The sequence below is a fragment of the Pezoporus occidentalis genome, unplaced genomic scaffold (assembly GCF_034315485.1).
Source record: "Pezoporus occidentalis ecotype Australia unplaced genomic scaffold, CSIRO_AGI_Poc_V1 ctg160, whole genome shotgun sequence".
NCBI classification, from domain to species: Eukaryota; Metazoa; Chordata; class Aves; order Psittaciformes; family Psittacidae; genus Pezoporus; species Pezoporus occidentalis.
Window position 1 is genome coordinate 2362354 of NW_026913426.1, and position 17960 is coordinate 2380313.

Below are 17960 nucleotides of genomic sequence, written 5' to 3' on the forward strand. Positions count from 1 at the left end.
GCCAGGTAAAAGCAACCACCAACTAGTTACCTGTGAAATATGAATCTCCCTTTACATACAAACAGCTAAAATTACTACAAAATTCCTTAAAGGGCTCTGCAGTTAAATGAGAGATTTACATTCCGGCAAATAAAAACCGGTGAAAGACAACACAAGGTGTGCAACAGATGAAGAACCACGAAAATGCATTTGCAGTAACAGGTTCAAAAGCCAGCTTTTATAAAACCTGGTTTTGAGGGAGACTAGATTTCAACTGACGAACCAGCATCCAACACAGAAGTTTTGAACGTGTCTACACATCACGTGGTGGTCTGCAATGCTAAAATATATCGAAATACTATTTATTAACAAAGTCGGAACTGTAAAAAAAGAAATACATGAGATTGGAATCTTGCAACACCCATTATGCCGTCCCTCCTCTTCAAAAGAGGCAAAAAGCCAGATTTGCTATATATACATCCCCTGAAATTCATGGAAAAGCAGATGCTTGCTTTAGTTTTTGCTATAGTCCAGAAAACAGATGATAAACTGGTGAACCTAACCGTTTTTCCATTGACTAGTCAATCCAAGCCAGAAATACAGAATTAAGTTAAACTTACAACAAACCTTTTTGTTGATAGGTTTTGTGATTTGGGTTTTTTTTACCTTTAAGAAAAAAAAAGCAGCAGTGAGGATTATTGTATTGTCAGGTTTACAGCCAGGGTCAGCTCAGCCTTGCTGAGCCTGATGACACTTCTTGGTGAAAACCAATGCATATTTCCCAGAGATGGCATAAAACACATATCTGGGCAATGCCATTAGCTTCTAAAGACAGATAAGGCTTGTATTTCAACACACACACACACACACTTAAATCTTCTAATGCCAATCTGCTATAGACCATCTATGTCCGAGATATACCACGTACATACAAGAGTCACATTTGGTGTTCCATGTGTGTGCATGCATCCTCCCCCATACACAGTACATGCAGGTACAGGAGTTTTGACCCACTGCACGTGATACACTGACTCCAAGTGCTGCAGAGCCAGCTAAAGTAAGCACATAAGCAGCACAGGATTTGACCCTTCCTTCAGCCAGAGCCCACACACTCAAACAGGCTTCCATTGTAAGACAAAATTCAGAGGATACAACGATGAAATGATTATAGGAGAATTACTATCACCTAAAAAAAAAAATAAATCTCAGTTTTCCTACAAATAGGAAGATCACATGGAATTAATTTTTATTGAAGTCTTATACTTTATACTATTTGTTCTTGGGTTTTATTACAGTAATACAAATCACAACAGGTATACCTGCACGGTAGCTCACACCAGTTAAAAATAAGAACATATCTTCATGTGACAGTTTAAAAAGAAAGTATTTTTAAAGTCTTAAGATACATTAACCAAAGGGCTCCACTATAATTATTTTAACATCTACCTCCAGACTATCTTCATATTGCAAAGCAGCACATCGGCACTTTCACAGCCACCTTAAATACTCATTTTGACTTTTGCCTTTGACTTTTAAAATACATACTCTCTTGTATTAAAACTTGCTCAACTCTAAGATTCTCTTCAAAACAGATTGTCAAAGAAAGATTTTTATACAACAGCACAACGACTTCAACAACCTGATGAAAAACCAGACTAATGTTAATTTCCCCTGCGGTAGGTACTACGGCTTAGCACTTGCTACAGGGGAAATAGTTTAAGAAATGGAATGAGCTCCCTTTTAAAAACACATTTAACACAAAAAGTGCATTATTCTTCAGGCAAGATGGCATGGGGAAAACAGACCTGAAAATTACGAGGTTTTATCTTGCCCTAAGAGACAGGACTTCTTTGACAAGAGTGAAGAAGTGCACAGTTTCATGAATCAAGCTGTAACCCTGAGCTGGAAACAGCCCAGGAAAAACTCCCCAAAAAATCAATTGAGTTGAAAAGTCACAGAGACAGCTGATTACAAACAAATTCTGACAGGTGATCATTAAAAGCCCAGCTTATAACCCGGCTCCTCTGGAATAAAAAAAGAATGAGGCCAGATTATCTGCCAGATAACTCGTGTGTGCACATGCACCAGAAAACAGTGTAGCATATACGCACTAAAGTGGCTCAGGAAAAACAAGGAGTTTTTTTGTATCCTGCTTTTGCCAACTCCAAATACATTTTAACTTTGGAAACCCGTGTAAGTTATTAGTCAACTATGGAATGCCTCAAAACAAAACAAAGTCAAATCCACATGAAGTAAAAGCAAGTAAACGAAATCCACGACTAAACACACACTTCTGACTCGGGGCCAAGGAGTCTGTTGCCAGGTTTGGGGTGTTTTGGGGGGGTGTTTTATTTCTTTTGAATGAGAAAGGAATGTTACAGGCTTGTAAGACTTTTCTATTTCATCCTGCTCCACAACTTTTGTCCTTCTATTTATTTATTTTGCCTCCTTATCAGATGATTCTGACAATGACTGCGCACGCTGAGCATGGCAAATGATCAAGCAGAAGGGAGAGGAGTGGTTTCCTGCTGCCAAGAGCACACTTTGCTCTCGCAAACCTTGTGTGAGCAGAAGAGCACAATAATAAGTCACCCTTGGTCTTTAAAAGAAAAAAAGAAAGGCAAAGCTCCATGTTTTCCAAACTTCAATGTTGACACTACTCCACTGACCATGATCTCAGCCATGCTGGTGTCAAGCCAGAGCAGTTATTCTGGATTCATACTAGTGGAAGCAACGTCTTTAAAGTTTTAACTTCAAAATAATCGCCCACTCCTATGTTCTCACATCGAATATTGGCCAAAGGAATAGTCTCCTTCTTGGTCCTTCTCCCTGTTCATTTAACATCATGGCACCTCTGCATTACTGTTCCATTTGTGGTCTTTTTACATGCTAATAGCTAGCCTACCAATGAAGAAAAGATAGGCAAGTTTCCTTGGAATTCCCACAGCTTCCTCACATAGCTTAAACAAAAATCCCTATGGAGCAATTTAGCAATAACTACAGCTATTATTTTTATTCTTCGGAGTGCAAGTGACTTGAACCATATTGGCTCTAAGCTGCCTGTCAACCATACAGGGAGAAGTAATGATTTACACAGGGGAGGAGGACTCATGCCAAAATCCACTGGAAGTTCTTAGTGCTGATTTACCTGGTCTGACCGGGCTCTGCATGCAGTTCTGCGACACCATGCCTGGATGGACTGAAGTAGAAGCCCTGCTGCTGAGGTCCATGACTGAAGGTGATGCTGAGGTAGCTTGCTGGAGACCTGACTGGTGCGGGCTATGCTCGTGCTGGTTTGGGCTGGGTGGAATGCCATTTTCCGAGAGGAATTCTTCCAGGTCCATGTATTCCAACTGGAAAGTGTCTCCATCATACGGCAGTGTCTTGTCCCATAATGTTGGACCCAAGAAAGCTGACTGAGGGACTGTGGTACTGGTGCTGTCATCATCTAACTTCTTCTCCTTGTCTTTTTCTTTACCAAATGCTTAAACAAAACATACAATAAGGGTGTAAGAGCTCAGAAATTAAAATATTAGGTACTATTATTTCCATTATTTCTACTGCACTCGGTTGTAAGAAACAAATACTTCCTTCATGAAAATAACCCCTTTGATTCACTCTTATGTGGTAGAGAATCAAAGGCTCATGCCAGCTGAGCACCTCTGCTGGATCCAACATCAAGATTTTTCCTCTATTTTTAGTTAACAGTTCCACTGCATACATGTTTGACTGTCAGCTTCAATCGCTCAGACTTAAAAGTGATTATTTAAGCAAAACAAACTGGAAACTATGGCTGTATTGTGTTGAAAAGGCAGTCTTAACCTAAAATCCCAGCAATTTATTATCCTGTCATACTTCTGAATTAAGGTCCTAGTCTTGCTATTCCTTACATGAGGAAAGCAGTCCTCAAATCCCATACTTCTTGACACTACTTAGCACAGCAGTGAAGTCTGACAGAACACATATTTTGATGTGCAGAAAAGTTAACAAAAAATTCAAAAGTAGAAGTGAGGAAAAAAAGTTAAAATGATGCTTCCTGCTCATTCCCACAACGTCCAGAGGTTTCAGTACGCACTTCTGAAGCGAAACACTCACTTTTGCTGCAAGACTTGCAAGATTCCGAACCAACAAAGCATCCTGTCACTACCTTCAGAACGTTTTCTTTTTAAGCACATGCAACAAACCCCGGTAAAATCCTGAGAACCGCTCTGCAGTGGAACTGGGAAAGCCGGGAATACAAAATGCCTTGGCTCTGGGAGACCTCTCACAGGTTTCTAGTTTTAACACGCGTTTGATTCATCAGAAACACTGATAAACCCGCGCATCGCCTTAGTTCTCCCAGACAGTTGTTAACTTCCCACCGTCAGGACACCTTCCCGTCGCACGGAAGGTTTCTGACCGGCGGATACGACCGGGCAGCTGCGGGAGAACCCGGCTCCGGCTGGGGGGTCCCCGTCGCCCCATTTTGCCCAGCACCGAGGCAAATCGCGCCCTTTCGTTTGCTTTTCCAGGCGGCCGGAGCCGTCCCTTCGGCAGCAATGGGAAACCCGGGCGGGCAGGCTGCGCTCAGCGCCCCGACCGAAATCACCCGGCACTCCCTCGCCTTGGGGAGCGGGGTCGGAGGGAAGGGAAAAGGGAAAGCGAGGTAGCGGGATGGGGCCGCCATTTCGGGGGCCGGGCTGTGAGGGGGCCCGCTGACACCGCCGGCCCCAGCGTGAGCGAGGGACTGATTCCCGAGGAAGCCTCACCGTCTTCGTGAGCGAGCGGCAGCTTGAGCGGGTTTTCCAGCAGCGACTTCAGCACGCCGTAAGTGGGAGGTAGGAAGGTGGGGTTCAGCGGGAGCGGCCGCGACATGGTGAGCGCTCCGCCGGGGCAGCTGCGCGGTCAACGGTTCCTTCCCCTTGCCTCTCGCCAAGCCGCTAACGCAGCGCGGTGCAACGGGCGCCCGAGCCGAGCCGAGCCGAGCCGAGCCGAGCCGAGCCGAGCCGAGCCGAGCCGAGGAGCGGGAAGGGCCCCTCGGCCGCGCACCTCCGCCACCACCACTCCCGCCGCCCGCTCTGCCCCGCGCGCACCGGCCGCGCGCCCATGTGCAGGCGCTACCGGCGCTGACGTCAGGCGCGGCGCGGCACCGCCATTGGCGCTGGGGGGGAGCGGCGGGCGGCCACGCCCCCCCCCCTCCGAGCCACGCCCCGCTCTCCCCGCGGCACGCGCGGCGGCCGTTCCCCCGCGGCGGGGGCAATGGAGGGGAGCGGTGCGCGGGGGGGGGGGGATCGGGGGAGAGAGGCCTTGTGTGTCCCGCCCTCGCCCCGCCCCGCGGGGACCCGTGTCCCCGGTAATCGGGAGCAGTGCCCATGATCCCGGCTGTTTGACCTCGCTCGGACCCGGGTCGGCCTCAGCGCAGAGGGGAGCAGCGGGGGGGGGGGGGGCGGTATCATCCATTCCTGAGGGAACCGGTTACCGGGCCTGTGAGCATTCGCTGGGGGAGCCACCATGACCTTCCGCACGCCTCATTTCCCAAAGCGGATCGCTTCTGTCACCGGTTACCGAGACAAACCGGTGTGAGATAGCAATTGCCCTGCAGAGGTCCCGCTGTCTCATCGCAAACTGCATAGGAAGGAGCTTCCCTCTCCTCCAAGGTCCTCGCTGCGAGCTGGGCTGGCTTCATCCCCTCAGTCCTTAAGCCACCCTGTCAGGAGCGGAGCCCTGTTCATGGGCTGCTCAAGAGCCGCAGTCCTCCCACACATCAGTGCCTAACAGTGTTTGTGTCTCCATCCTTCTCAGCCTTGCTTTTTGGGTGGCATTTTGCAAAGCTTTACTGCCCATATTTAGTTGTTAAGCTTTCTTCAAAAGTCATTTTTTTACCATTAGCAAATATAAATAAATACTCACTGTAAGGAAATAAAGGTAAATTAACTGCATAAACGTTTAGCTGGAGTGCCCAGTATTTAGAAATAAAGCAGCCTGAGGAGCAGAAGTCTGCCTTGGAATGCGCTGCTCTCCCCTTACATACCTGTCTATAATTATGTGCACTGAATAGGGTCTAGCCAAACAATCCAACTCAACCAAGTAACTAATCAAAGTCCAAAGTACATTCAGATCAATAAAATTGTACTGGCACAACCGAAATCTGAGGACAGGCGTCTGGAATTGCCAGGCCCCGAGAACCAGAGATAGTGTAGTACGAATACGGTGATGGACAACTGAGCAGCGCCTGTGGGAGAACCTCCAAGGCCGCAGTCAGTGGCTGGAGAGGCTGGGAGCAGGAATGTCACAGTAGCAGCATGATAGTTTTAAAATCACCTAACCAGAAACAAGCAGTGGATTATTAAATGATTGTACACATACCAACGTTGCCTCAGACGGCCAAATTGCTAGTTACTGGAAACCTTTAATTGCAGGGGTGCACAGTGAGTGACAGAAGATTAGGGCAACTGGCAATCCATATGAAGATGTGGTACAGAATGTTTTTCTGTGCAGTATAAAGGAAAAAAAAAATCCAAACAATACATGTAAGAGATTAGGTAAGCAACAATGAAGAGTAAATAATAGAATGGAAGATGTTTACACTACTCTTGTGAGACCTCACCTGCAGTCCTGTGTTCAGCTCTGGGGCAGCCAACACAAGAGAGACGTGGAGCTGTTGCAGCAAGCCCAGAGGAGGCCACATATATTCTGAGGGCTGGAACACCTCTGCTATGGAGCCAGGCTGAGAGAGCTGGGCTGGTTCAGCCTGGAAAAGAGAAGCCTCTGGAAGACCTTCGAGCAGCTCCCAGAGCCTAAAGGTGCTACAAGAAACCTGGAGAGGGGCTTTGGACAAGGAAGAACTTTTTCCCTGTGAGGATGCTGAGGCCCTGGCACAGAGTGCCCAGAGGAGCTGTGGCTGCCCCATTCCTGGCAGTGTTCAAGGCCAGGTTGGATGGGGCTTGGACCAACCTGCTCTAGTGGAAGATGTCACTGCCTGTGGCAGGGGGTTGGAACTGGATGAGCTTTAAGGTCCTTTGCAACCCAAACCAGTCTGGGATTCTATGATTCTATTATTCTATGACAGGTAAAAGCTATGGGGATACTGGGAAACACCAATAACAAACATGGTTAGGGATGTGATGAGAGCTCAGCTTGAGCATAACTACTTATTATTTTATGCTTACTGACCACTACAGTCAAAATACACTCGACAGCTGCATTTTCAGCTCAACAGAATGACAGTAAAACTGCACTGTGTCACCACTTGACATTGAGTAGGCTAAATTATGTGTAGATCTGTGCAAGCACGGAGCACAGTGAAGCAGCCTGCATACAGTTACAGACCCTGCACTCCCAACACCCAGAAGCTTGCAATTTTCTGGGTGAGAACATTGGAACAACCCTTCCGGATATCAGCCCAGCCAGAAACTCTAAGCAATGCACCTGAGCAGGGTGCTAGAGCTGTTGTTGTCAGTCTCACGCTACAACTGGAGCAGTAATTTAAGCCTAGCCTTGCCACACAGGCAGGTCTCATACCAAGTTGCCTAAACTGCCAGGCTGTCAGGACACTGTGTTCTTTCTGAACACGTGTGTCACATGTACCTGTGAGTTACCCAAATATTCCGGCTACGCCTCTCCAAAGGTGGTCCCCCAATTAAAAAAGATAAATCTCAGCCAATGTTTAATGTTTCTGCTGTTTTCATCACAGAAATATGATCAGTTACATGCCCAAAGATCCTGTTGGGCTCTGTTTTTCAAACTAAGTACATTTAGGTTAATGTTCTGTTTTCCAAGAATACCTCTTTTTTAAATGTAATTCTTTATCAAATACATCTGTGGGGATCTTATCCCCCTCTACAGGTACCTGAAAGGAGGTTGTAGTGAGGTGGGGTCGATCTCTTCTCCCAGGTAAAAAGCAATAGGACAAGAGGAAATGGCCTCAAGCTGTGCTAGGGGAGGTTTAGATTGGATATTCGGAGCAACTCCTTCCCCAAAGGGTGCTCAGGCATTGGAACAGGCTGCCCAGGGCAGTGCTGGAGTCACCATCCCTGCAAGCGTTCACACACCGTGTAGAGGAGGCCCTCAGTGCCATGGGTTAGCGGTGGCCTTGGCAGTGCTGGGATAAAGGTCAGACTCGATGATTTTAAAGGTCTTTTCCACCCTAGCTGATTCAATGATTTGAAAGCACAATTTGAACAGCCTTTACACGTTACACGGTTCTTTCCACCCGAAAGACAAGCAGATCAGGTCAGGCACCGGTCACAGCACAAGACCCGTTGACACCCGGTTATCAGAGCCCTGCCGTTGACCGGAGCGCTCCGACACCAACCGACACCCGCACAGCACCTGCCGCTCCGCTCCGGGTCAGCACCGCGCTCCATCCCGCCCGGTGACCCCCGGCACAGCCGGGCCGCGGCGCGGGAGTACCGGCGGGACGGGGCGGGCACTCAGCGGGCCCCGCTGTCACGCGGAGGCGCGCGAGGGCCGTCACGTGAGCGCGCGGGCTGACCTACTTTGGGCCAATGGCGGAGGCCAGGGCGGTCGCGCGCTCCCCCGCACCGCCCCCCGCCGCGGCGGGAGGCCCCGCGCTGACGCCCCGGTACCGGCCGCGCCGCCGCCGCCTCGTCCCGGGTTCACCCCGAGCCGCCCGCCCGGGGCCTGCGCCTGGCGGTGACCCCGGAACCCGAGGGTGCGCTGCGGTGGGAGCGCCCGGGCGGTGCGGGCCGCGCAGCCGCTGTCCCGCTCGTGTGGCACCCCCGGAGCGTGTCAAACCCCGGCTCCAGCGGGACGGAGGACGGAGGACGGGGGCTGCGGGTGGGGTCGCTGCTCGCGGTTGGGTATCCCTTAGCAGAGCATCCACCTGGTAGCCCTGCTCTCCAGTCTGCCCTTACCCAGCTTTTCAAACTGAGTAAGTGCATTGTTTTCCCAAATGAAGTAATTTTAAGCATGTTTTACAATAAAGGTTCTGCGTATTTAAAGTAAAACAAACAGTTCACAACAACCGTGGCATCTCCACGGTGTTGCTGCAGCTCCCATTCTCTGACCTATCGCGTTTCCATGCCTTGCACTGGCAATTGGGAATTCTGCTCCAAAATACCTTTTGTAAACAAGGTATTGTGTTGTAAACAAGACTGCCGCTTTTCTTCCCTATGCAGAAAGCTTGAGTGAAAGTTTTCTTCAAGGATCCATTCAACCAGGATCTTCCAGGGGACTTACCTGTATTTCCTCCATAAACATGAATAAAAGAGGGCCAGGAAGGCTGTGCAGTAGTCATGGCTCAGCATAAATATCGGTACTGATAGATGGAATCTGATACCTGCTCTGGTGCTGTAAAACAGCTATATCATAGGCACCTTATAATCTGCAGTTTGCATGTATTTAAATATAGATTGGTCTGAAGAATCCAGTCCCTTTTCCTGATCATGTCGTTTGCCTCTGGGTTAAAAAGGAGCCAGCCCTCCACATGCAGTTTGAGAAATCCCTCAAACTTGAGCAAAGCTTCCTCTGATCAAGTATCCACTTGGATACAGCTGGACTGCCAATGCCAATTCCTCGGTTAAGTGCTTTCTTTTAAGTATGTTCTGTCTGGAGAAAAGAACTGCAGAAGTAGGGGGAAGAAAACAAGCAACAGGGTGAAGAGGATAAATAATGCAGGAGAACAAGCTTTTGGGTCAAGACACAGGACACATGGGAAAAGCAAATGGTTTGCAGGACCTTAAATACCACCTGGGTTACTGACAGATCCTCATCTCAGCCCTTTGGGAGACAAAAGATGAAAGGATTGAGTGAGATGCACAGAAAAAACAAGAGAATTTGAAGAGGCTCAAGATTCAGCCTTCGTTTTAGTTCAGATTTGTCCTGAAACAGAGAAACGTTCCCAGATTGGCCTCAGACAGCAGGACATTTCCAGCTGCATTATGTGACGCATAACTCAGAGGTACATAAAAGCCACACGAGTACGATCAGACACCTACACCCTAACCGGAGCTGGAAAACAGCAGCTTTTGAAGAGAAGGTCGAGGAGCCCCACGAGCAAAGCCTGTCCCCTGCTTCCCTCACCATCGTGGAGGTGCTGGAATTAGCCCTTGCTCAGCTTTCCAAGTGAAAGCCGCTACCAGCAATGCCGGATTACTTAAAAATTGATGTTTATTGCCCACATGGTGTGCAGCTGAGTGAGCTGCTGCGGCTCCTCGCAAGGAGGAAAATGCTTGTTGAATGAACCATCATCTGCCCCCGCCTTCTTTTATTATTATTTTATTTATTTTTTTAAGGTTTAATTGAACGTGGGCGAGACAGGTTTGGAACTGCTTTTGGGTAATGGCAGAGGAACTTCTTTTAAGTAATCTGGTGTGGTTCCAAAAGGCATTCCAGTTCTCAGAAAAATAGGTATTACCAGTCATTGCTTATATGCTGTGAGTTGAAAGATTAATAATCTTCTCTGCCAAAGTTTACAGTCCGCCTTCACCATGACAGTAGATCAAATACATGTACTTGCCTGGACAGCTGACCTCGTTTGAACTCAGCAAGTGTTACTCTCTCTGATGACTGCATTTTGGGAACTAATGCTCTGCTATGCTTTTTAAAGCAACCTTAACCTTGTAAAGCATTAACCAGCCTCTCAAGTCCATTTCAAGCACCCAGTGCCCTTGGTGCCTCGGCAAATTATTTAGACCCAGTAGGTGTGAGCAGCCAGATGACAGAACTGGACTGAGACAAGCGATAAGGGAGTAGCTGGCCCGTTCTGCAGTCAGACCTTTCCCTGAATAAGGACAACTCCCAGCTGGTGCCAGTGGGAAACAACTTGATCCCTTCCATTTATTCCTCTGCACTCCATTCCTCTTTCTGTCTCACTTTTGGCTTGCACGCTGCAGAAAGACAGTTGGAAATAGCTGTTCTTACATGCTCAGGCTGTTTGATTTCGGAAGCTGGCACTGGTTTTACTGGAGATAGAAGAGCACCCAGGAGCACAGAATAAAACAGCCCATCCACAGGCAGGGTTGTAACAGAAGGGTAGAGTGAAAGGTGCAGGAGCTGAGCATCTCCTCCTTAATCAGAGTTTCTATTGAAGTCAATGACCCAGATTTCTCTGACTTCAAATGGCTGTTTTCAGAGAGCTTGCCGGAGGCATGGTGCTGGGGAAGGTCAGGAAGAATTTAGCCTGAAGTATTCTGCATGCATAGGCTTATCAGATCTGGATCTGTACAACTTGCAGCTGAAAACCCACGTTCTTCAGTGAGGTCTGTGAAAGTCAGTGACTTGACTGGTACCCTGGGCTTCGCGCTTGCAAGGCTGCACTAACTTTGGGATTTCTTTCTGTCCTGAATTTCTGGATCAGTTCTGTGCCATCCACCTTGGTCCCAAGTTTCCTTCTTAAAAATAAATGTAAAGAAAGAATGCAGAAAACCCAAACTGGCTTGTAATCCTGTGGGGTTTATATCATTAAGAACCCAGAAGTGTGGTAAACCTCTCTTGTCTTTGGCAAGAAAGCCTGACCTTCTGCAGAAGATTGGGAAAATTCCTACAGACAAAAACCAGGCTTCTAAATATAAAGGTAGTAAAATCATGCCATGTATCTTTATGAAAGAATCACTGTAACTGCACATATTTTAAATGAGCAGCAAATAGGGCAGAAACACACATTATTAATCTGTATGCACTTTATTCTCTAGGTTTAGATTCATTACATCTTGCAGATGAGACTGGCTTGGTTTTACAGATTTTTTCCCCCCTCTTTTTTTCAATGTACTCCCCCTTTCAGTTATATGCAGCAGCAGAGCAGGTTCCTGATACGGATGCCAGCCTGCAGCACCCTTCCTTAGCCCAGCCAGGTGAATTCTGCTAAATTATCCTTTGTCTTATGGCCCATTTTATTCTGTTTAAATCTCTGATCAGAAATACCATCTGGAAACTAGTTGCTGTCTCAGTATCAGAATATGCACACTGAATACGTTCAGTATCAGCATGTCAGCTTCCTGGGTTTTTGGAAACCTACTTATGCAAATACCATAATGCAACACACAGACACTAACAATGAACACAGTCTTAGGAGGCAAATGTACCCCGGTTTCTGTGCATGTATCTCCCTATTTTAGCTGATACAGGGAAGTCTGATTAGATCTCTAAAGATTACAGTTTAAAAGGGCTTGGAAAATATAGAGTATTAGTAATGTGGATTTTTAAATGTACGTCCAACCATAGAATCAGCTTTACTGATACAGAGCATCCCAAAGCTGGATTTGTGTTTATCAAAAGGAGGTATTTTCCCATAATCATACATTAGCTTTGTCGTACCAGTGTGCAGAGCCGCTGTGTGCTGTGACGCAGGATGGAGCAGCTGCACACTGGGGATTGTGCTCCGAGGGAGAGGAACGGGTTCAGAGCGTTCAGACCATGAGTTACTTCTCCTTCCCACTGGAGTCAGCAGCTCTGCAGCAGTCCTGCTGCCCGTTTCATCATCTGAAAGACTCGACTAATTGCTAACATCTCCTGCAAAGACAAATGCGTACACATGAGACTTACACCGAAAGAGATGTATAATGTTTGCCATCTCAAACTGCTCAGCTTTGTAAAGTTGTTTTTATGCCCTTGAGTGAAATGTTTAAGTTAGTTGAGATGAGCACAATAGCTGGCAGCTATATCGTAATAACCCTTCAATATGCATGCAGGCACAAGGAAGCATAGACACTGCTATTGTTGCTTTATTCTGCCTTTGACTTTTTTGTGTCATGTATTGTTTTAAAGTGATCTGCTCTGAGCTGCAGTAATGTGGGTGCGTAATTGACTGTATTTGGACTAAAGATATTCTCGCCTCTGTGTTTTCCTGACCAGGCATTTGGACTATAAGCTATATTGTACACATCAGGCAGACATCTATACAGAAAACATCAGGCACAACTAGTTTAATATTAAACCAGCTTTGTATTATTTTTATTTCCATTAATTTTTAAAGCCTTTCAACACAAATCTTTAATTCCCTTGCAGAGTAAATTGGTTTTGAAAGCTCACAATTAGCATTTCCGTAGGCAGGTTTTGTTGTTTCTTTTTCTTGGGTTTTTTTAAAACACCAAAGGGCATAAACATACTTACAGTTTTGTATAGCCATATGACAGTGTTTATGCAAGGAAATAAAGATGTCCCTCTTGTATTTTCCCTTAAACAGCTTTGACCTGGAGAATGCATTATGTTGATTGGCATGAGAATGAAGGCTGTGATCTTATTTGTACTGTTTGTTATAGCAGTTTCAAACTTATCAAAGGAAGAAATAGAGGCTTTTCAGATGGCTGCTTGCCAACATCACTAATCAGAATTTTAATGAGGTTTTTCAAGGCCTAAATTAGGTCTAATTAACAATATATAAAGCAAATATATAATGCCACAGAAGGGATGTAGCCTGCATATAGAATGTTGCAGTCTCTATACAAAAAGAAATGTTGAACAAAATGCACATTCTTGTGGTGGTTTAAACATACGCAGCTGCTTTTTCTTTAACTGTTACGCCTTAATTAACAAATTGCCTTTGGAAAACGTGGTCCTAGATTTTTATAACATCTTTGGCATCTCTGAAGGGGAATAATGCAGGTGCTGATGGCTGAACCCCCTCTGTACTGGTCCCGGAAAACCCCAGGCTGTGTTGATGACATGAACTGTGCCCTGTTACTTCCCCCAAGTGCTCCGTTTGCCATCATCACATCTCTGGATGGACCATGTGTTCCTATTGTTTGTGGGCAGGATAACTAGCCTGCAGCTTCCATTTCATCACAAAAGGCATGGTTATATTTAGTCTACACACACAGTTTTTTCCTCCAAGCATTTAAGACTGAAAATGAATAACAACTACAAAACGTCATCCTCAAAACACAGTGTTGGTTCTTCCCCTAAAGTATATTCTGTGCAAAGAAGGATAAGCCAAAAGGGCTTTTCTCCCCCTGCAAGATTTTGTTATTTATGGTACCATAGTTCAGTTTTCTCCTTGTCTGTTCTATCTCTTACATATGAAATACTTCAAAAAAGGAAAGCATCTTTAATCAGAGTTGCTCAGATGCAGCTTAATGCAATTGAACACCTCAAAGCATGGAATTGCAGCTTCTGCCCAAACAAACCATTTTATTCACGTACTGAGACCATTAAGCAGGAAGTTTTGCAAAGCCTATTTGCAAATTTCAGGCTTAGTCAACATATCTCATCTCTTTAGCCTAGCTAAAGCAATCTCTCTTCTGATTCATTTAGCCCAAGAAATGAAATATAAATAACAACAGTAACAACAAGGGGTAAAAACCCCACCAAAGCACACCAGAACATGATGAGGACGAAACCCAAACCAAATACTCCCCATTGCACAACCTCCAGGTCATCATTTCTAGTAGTGTTTGACAGGAGTGTTCTGACCACTTGTGCAGGACTTTTAAGTGTTGCTTTAAACCAGGTTTATCTGGAAAGCTGTAACGAGTTTCTGTTAACTGCTAGAACCTGTAGTTAATGCGACAGTCATCAACTGACCGGTAGTTTGAACTAACATCAGCCATATTATAAGTGTTTCTTTAAGTGTGTAAATAAATATCTTCACAACAACTTTAAAGAAAGAGCCAAACCACAGGGCAGAGGAAGCCAGAATAATTTTGCATCTGTTACAACACTCAGGATAATGTTTTGGTTGATTTATAGTGGAAATATTTGTTTTTCAGCTGGAACTTTGGTAACTCAGAGCAGATGTTCACAGCGACGCTGGAATACTGGCTACCCATGCTTCTTTCTTAAGTGCTGTTAGGCATTTAATCTAGGAAAACATTAATAAACTGTGAAATTACTATTCTCACAGAAGTTACATAGTAACGGGATTCCAATTCGATTATCTTTCCATTTCACCAGAATCTCAAGACATACAGGGACACATGCAGAAAAAACCTACCAAAGCAGCTAGCTTTCATCTGCTTTGTGACCTTGGACAGAGGAGAAGTGCTTGTCTATCACTGTTTGCTTTTTTCCAAAGCCTTGTAGCATTGAACCATCTCAACTTTCTTTCTTCCACATTCACTGAGCTAGGGAATATTTAAACAAGGGGAGCAAAGAAGGCTCTGGCAATAAGAGAGTTATTCTTATCTCCTAAAAACCACTAAGAATTCAGTATATTGTTTTTTGAAGTCCTGTAATCAGACCCCTGACTATAGTGCAGCCATGAGACCAGCTCTCCCTTCCCCATGATTCACTCATGTCCTGCAATATTCAGCCAGAAGAGCTGGCTCATTAGTTAGGGGAGCACCACGTTCTGAAACCCATAGACATCTTCTCATTTGCTTCAGGAGCACCAAGCTCCAAAGCTCAGAAGTGAACAGCTCTGTCCGTTCGGAGAGGCTGCCTTTTTTCCTAGAGGCAAGTTACAGTCTCCTCTCCCAGTGCAAACATCCAAAGCTGTTTGCTGATGTGAATTCCATATTGCCAGTGGGGCTCTGCCTGATGTCTTTACCTCATGAGGTCTGTTGTTTCTTCTAGGAACTTTCAGATAGTCTAGTGCACCGTTCTTGCTTCCCAGGAAAGAGCCACATGAGCTGGCATGCAGCTATTTAATGGTTATCCCATTTGCAGCTACCTTTCTTTCCAGGTGGCATCAGTATATTCCTAATGACTGATAACGCTGACAGCATCAGAGAGGAGCCAGTGGCTTGACTCTCTGTGAAGCAAGTATTTTGAATTACAATTACTGCATTAAGCATCTTGAAGAGGTTTCCTCACTGATTCATAGTAATGCATGCTAACCTGCTCAGCCTGGGGAGAGCTGCCTGCTGCCAGAGGCACAATGCCAAGCTCAGTACTCTGCTAGTGGCAGCGTAGTGATCATTCCTGAGTGCCATCAGCTGAAGAAAGGCAAGGCAGAGTGTGTGAAACACTGCTTCCCTTTGAGCCTCAGGTGTTCTGCACCAGTATCTCATCTTGAGAGATGCATTGTCAGCGCTGGAAGAAGCGGAACCTCAGTACAAGCTTGTTGGGCAAATGCAGTACAAATGCAGATTTTACTAGAATATATTCTTTGCAGGCAGGATAGTATTTATAGTGGTGACATGAGTCACCTTAGATATCATGGATACAGCGTTTCATCCCCTAACTCCATGAAGTACCATCAGCTTTTCACAGTATTTTGCACTTGCATTTGTACAACCAGCTTATTGTTTTGCTCCTCAGGGTGCTCCTTCCTCTCTGTCCTGGCGAGAACTGGAGCCAGTGGACACTGAAATGCTTCTATGGCCTAGAAGCTTCCATGTAACATGAAACAAAACATCAACCTCTATAGACTTTTAGACAGGATTTTGGGAGCATTTCTCTGATGCTTTGCTCAGACACCCATTATTTTAGCTTGGCTGCTATCTAACTGACTTATCAGCTGTTAGATTATGCAAAGTCTTCCTTGGAAAAGCTGTTCTTTCTGCAAGCAGGGACATACTGTCTCATTTGAATTCCCTTGAGCAGTAAGCATTAGACCCAGGCACTCCCGAGATACTGGAATGCTGGGCTCCCATGGCCCTCTGCATCCTGCACATGGGTCCAAGGAATGTATTCACTCTTTGTCTGATTATAATCCCTTATATTGGGGCTCTAAGCTACAGGGAACCTCCAGTCTGAGGCCCCAGCTGGGTGGGAAGAGCCATGCAACAACACTGAAAGGCACAGAGCTGCATCTGATGTTTGTCATCCATGTGGTCCTGGAGTTTTCATCCCTGGAACTGCTCTTCTGTGTGTTATCAGGTGGAAATGTTCAGAAGCATTACTTTAACACTGTGTTTGAAGAATACATTTTTCTTCTAACTTAAACCTTTACAGTAGATCTTCAGCCTTCACTTAACTTCGGATAGTTCAGTACAGGGGTCAAAGCACCAGGTTGGAGACTTGCACTCATCCCTCCAGCCTCTGCCACCACTTGCTGCATGACCTTGGACAAGTCACTCGGTTTCCATCAGTGTTGTCTCATTGTTTGTCCCTGTTTCCTGTAGGAGTAGGTAGGAGGATCTTAAGGGAGTAACATCTGTATCCCAGATGAGTATTTGCAGGAGTTAGCTGTGTGATTTCACATATAAATAAGGTAATGAGGTCTGTTATGACACTGACAGATTGCAAGCCTCTTGTACACGACAGCCAGTTACTTCTTTCCAGTAATAAGTCCTGGAGCAGCACACTGTACTTCTGTGAACCTCGCAGTAATATCCTCTTGTTGCTCCCTCAAGCCCTGTTAATGGGATGTTCAGAGGCTGGGAGAAGGCATCTGCTTAGTAACAGAGTTGGCAGGTTCATGCACTTCGCTAGCACAGACAAACAGTCTAATAATGGTTCACCATGAGAAATCTGAACGGCTTAAATCCCAGTTAGGGTGTGATCCTGCCAGGTGCTGAATGGTTGTTGAGAGCTGAGCCATCCTCCGCCTCATAAAGGCACTCGGCATGCTGCAGGTCCAGTCTGGCTCAGACAGGGCTCCTCTGCAAGATGCTGCCCTGCAAGAAAACTCTGTGATTACTCTGGATTACTACTAGGCAAAACTAGTTTACTTGTGAGTTGCACTGAGGTCCTTTGGAAGTCAGTCAAAGGCTTTATTATGCTAAGATTAGTAGCTCACGAGTAATCTCTGCTAGAACAATTCACTCTCACTAGGCTGTTGGAATTTGTCAGGTGCTGTACCTGAGCCACAGGGACTGGTTTCTAAAATCAAAGAAGTCTGTGCAAACAGTGTATTTCTGGCATAAGGGTCAGAAAAGGGCTCGTCGTGGTCCATGAATATGTCTTCTCTGGAGAGGTGATGCTGGCTCTGTTATAAATATGGGATTTGCTGTTATGTGAAGGTGTTTGTGTATTGTAACAAAAATGTGCATGAGGGAGAGGATTTACACATTGCAGTTACAGACACAAGATGTTGTGCTTTTGGTTCATGTAGAGAATACACATTTCAGCTCTCGGAGGCACCCTTATGAAAAGGCATCAGCACAGACAGTGCTAATGAGACTTTGCAAATCAACTGAGAAAGAAAATGATTTCAAGCT

General features: G+C 45.8%; 1 protein-coding gene and 1 long non-coding RNA gene across 2 annotated transcripts in view; both read right to left on the reverse strand.

Moving 5' to 3' along the window:
* HLF (HLF transcription factor, PAR bZIP family member) overlaps positions 1 to 5084 on the reverse strand; it is a 35223-nt gene extending 30139 nt beyond the window's left edge. The window contains exons 1-2 of the mRNA XM_062612717.1: positions 4728 to 5084; positions 3128 to 3463 (exon numbers count right to left, since the gene is read on the reverse strand). Of these exons, the coding sequence (XP_062468701.1) occupies positions 3128 to 3463; positions 4728 to 4833 (442 nt within the window). The 5' untranslated portion in view covers positions 4834 to 5084. The remainder of the gene's footprint in view (positions 1 to 3127; positions 3464 to 4727) is intronic.
* Positions 5085 to 6347: 1263 nt separating this feature from the next.
* Positions 6348 to 7890, reverse strand: LOC134160498 (uncharacterized). The gene is made up of 2 exons (XR_009963567.1): positions 7808 to 7890; positions 6348 to 6709 (listed from the first exon to the last, which is right to left on the reverse strand). It is a non-coding gene; the product is annotated as an uncharacterized LOC134160498 (long non-coding RNA).
* Between the last annotated feature and the right edge of the window lie 10070 nt (positions 7891 to 17960).